Source organism: Trypanosoma grayi, assembly GCF_000691245.1.
Source record: "Trypanosoma grayi strain ANR4 Tgr_1486_V1, whole genome shotgun sequence".
Lineage (NCBI taxonomy): Eukaryota > Euglenozoa > Kinetoplastea > Trypanosomatida > Trypanosomatidae > Trypanosoma > Trypanosoma grayi.
The window spans coordinates 448-3,129 of NW_008827104.1; the positions used below are offsets into that span (position 1 = coordinate 448).

The following is a 2,682-nucleotide window of genomic DNA, read 5'->3' on the forward strand; positions in this document are numbered from 1 at the left end:
GCTGCTGCTGCTGCCAGAGTGTCAGCCGAAATGTACGGCGCCTGCCGCGGCGGGTGCACAGGCGGAAGCGTTGGTGCGTCGCCATCACGGTCGTAGCACATGTCGGCATCGTACCCGCACAGATCACCACACGCTAAAAAGGGAATCACAACAGTCTCCACACGTCGTTCCTGCAGCAGCTGCTGCTGCTCTTGTTCCTCTTGCTGGAGAAGTGAGGGTGGCGGCGGGGCGGCGGGTGTAAAGCACTGCGTCGTAGCCGTGAGTGGGCGGTCAAACGACGGGCGGTAGCCGGCGGGCGGCTGGTAGTCCTGGCACACCATGAACGCCTCCATCGATGTGTTGCGCGACGACTTGGGCTTCGCGATTGCGACGTGCCGAAAGAACACCTCCGACTTCGCCACAAGGAACGGCGTGTTGGGACCGCGGAACATCTTCGTCACGAAGGTGCCACCGCGGCGCAGCACGAAGGTCGTGATGTTCAGCGCCGCCAGGAGAAGCTGGTGCTGCAGGTACTCGTCGAGTTCGTGCATCCCCGTCACATCGGGAGCCCCATCGCAGACAACAAGATCCGCCTTCCTCTCTGCGTGGTGGTGGTCGCCGTCACCGTTGCCACCGCAGACTGCACCTCTCTTCGCTGCTGTCGCCTCTTCCTCCTCCTCATTGTGGGAGACTCCGCCCCCCATCGTCTCTGTCGCCTCGCTGCTGTTGAGCAGACGTATAATCTCCCGCGCGGTCGCCTCGCTCGTGATGTCGCCCTGCAGCAGACGCACGCCCTTGATTGGCATCATCTCCTGAAGGTCAACCGCCACAATGCGTGGTGCCGCTGGTGTTCGGCTCATATCACCACCACCCACCACCTCCTCCTCGTCCTCCTCGCCCTCGCCTGCCGCTGCCGCCGCCATCGTCGTGCGCAAGTGACTGCTGAGCACCTGTGACCAGCTGCCGGGCGCCGCACACAAGTCAACAACACCCGTCGTGATATCCTCACGCCGCAAAATATCGAACTCCTCGTGTAGCTGCAGCAGCTTGTACGCACTCCGCGCTCGGTAGCCCTCTTCCTTGGCCTTGCGGTAGTACATGTCCCGCTTGTCCTTCGACGCCCGCCCCATTGGCTTATACTTGCACTGCAACTCGTTGTGTTATTCGTTGTATTTGGCATGTCGTTGTTTATTTTCAACACCCAAACAAACAAACAAAAAAAAAAGGAGAGAGCAAAGCAAGACAAGAAAGCACTGCATGGTCGCACACACCAGTCACTCAACCTAACCGTACACAATTTTCCCTTCTTTCATTGGTCATCACTACGACGCGAAACAACAAGCGGCGGGACAGGTCCAGTGTGAGAGCGCATGTGCCTTAAGCGTGTGTGTCTCTCTGTGTCTGTGTCAGCGTGTGTGCACCCCCGCCCCGCCCGCACCAATCACACTGTGGGCAAGTATAGGCAACTTGGGCGAGGAATGCAAAGAGAGAAATCCTCTCTCCCGTCTCTTGATCTATAGTTGGTCTTGTGTGTACGTCTTGGTTACCTTATATGGTATGTGTGTGTGTGTGAGTGTGGTACGCAACAAGCGGTTGGCCAGGCCTCGCTGATGAGTAATCCCCCCACCCATTCTCATCCTCGCTCGCCCTCACTCCTTCCCACACACAATCTTGTATATATATATATATATATACACCAAACTATTCTCCCACCCCGTGTTTCCGTGCTCTTTTTTTACCTGTCTCTGCTGCTGCCAGGCCCTTTTACATTCGTGCTTAATTACACCATCCGCTTTTGGTGGTGTTTGGCGACCTCCTGCCGCACACGCTCCTCGTACTCCTTGGGGTCGCGCATGTACACCTTGTACGGCTCCTCCTGCGCGGGGTCCTTGATGTTCGGGTTGTCGAGCAGCTCCTGAATGGCGAGCAGAATCTGCTTGATCGTGATGCTCGGCCGCCAGTCCTTCTCCTCATTGAGAATCGACAGGCAGACAGTGCCGCTTGGGTAAACGTTGGGATGGAACAACACCGGCGTGAAGACACACTTGGGTGGCTTCGTCGGGTAGTCCTCTGTGAAGTGCAGCAGCAACCGGAACTCACCGCCCTCGAAGGGGGTGCCGGGCTTGCCAGGGATGCCGGCCTCCCACTCGAGCAGGTTCAACCCCGCGCTTGCTGTTGCTGCCGCAGTTGTGGTGGNGGGCTTGCCAGGGATGCCGGCCTCCCACTCGAGCAGGTTCAACCCCGCGCTTGCTGTTGCTGCCGCAGTTGTGGTGGCCTCTGTGGTTTTGCTGTTGTCATCCTTATTCACAGGGGCAGCACCGGCCGCTGACGAGGTTGATGCTGTTGTGGCAGCAGTTGTATTATTAACAGTGGTGGTGGTAGTGGTGGATGATGCGTTGGCGGCAGTTCTTACGGGATCAGCGGCAGCAGCATGCGACGATGACTGGGGGGAAGATGCGGGCATTGGCATTTCGCACGGCTTCGCCCAGAAGCCAAAGGGACGGTCCTTGCGCCACGCTTTGCGCTCCTCACGCAGACGCGCCTGCGCCAGAGAGTGTCCTGACATTTCTCCTTAAACTGATCGCCTCTCTCTCTCACTCTCTCTCTGTGTGTGTGTGTGTGTGTGTGGGTTATTACGCTGGGGATGCCTGCTCTTTGCCGTTGCGGCTCGCACGAACACCGTCCGCACGAAGAGGAACAAAC

General features: G+C 58.2%; 2 protein-coding genes across 2 annotated transcripts in view; both read right to left on the reverse strand.

Annotated features, from left to right (window-relative positions):
* DQ04_14861000 (ribosomal RNA methyltransferase) overlaps positions 1-1,109 on the reverse strand; it is a gene marked incomplete at both ends in the record, with an annotated part of 1,215 nt that extends 106 nt beyond the window's left edge. Inside the window, one exon of the mRNA XM_009317214.1 lies at positions 1-1,109. This exon is cut by the window's left edge and continues 106 nt beyond it. Within this exon, the coding sequence (XP_009315489.1) occupies positions 1-1,109 (1,109 nt within the window).
* A 650-nt stretch (positions 1,110-1,759) lies between these two features.
* DQ04_14861010 (ubiquitin-conjugating enzyme E2) lies at positions 1,760-2,545 on the reverse strand (the record flags this gene model as incomplete). The annotated part of the gene is made up of 1 exon (XM_009317215.1): positions 1,760-2,545. One exon carries the CDS (start codon positions 2,543-2,545, stop codon positions 1,760-1,762), a length of 786 nt encoding a protein of 261 aa, XP_009315490.1.
* Between the last annotated feature and the right edge of the window lie 137 nt (positions 2,546-2,682).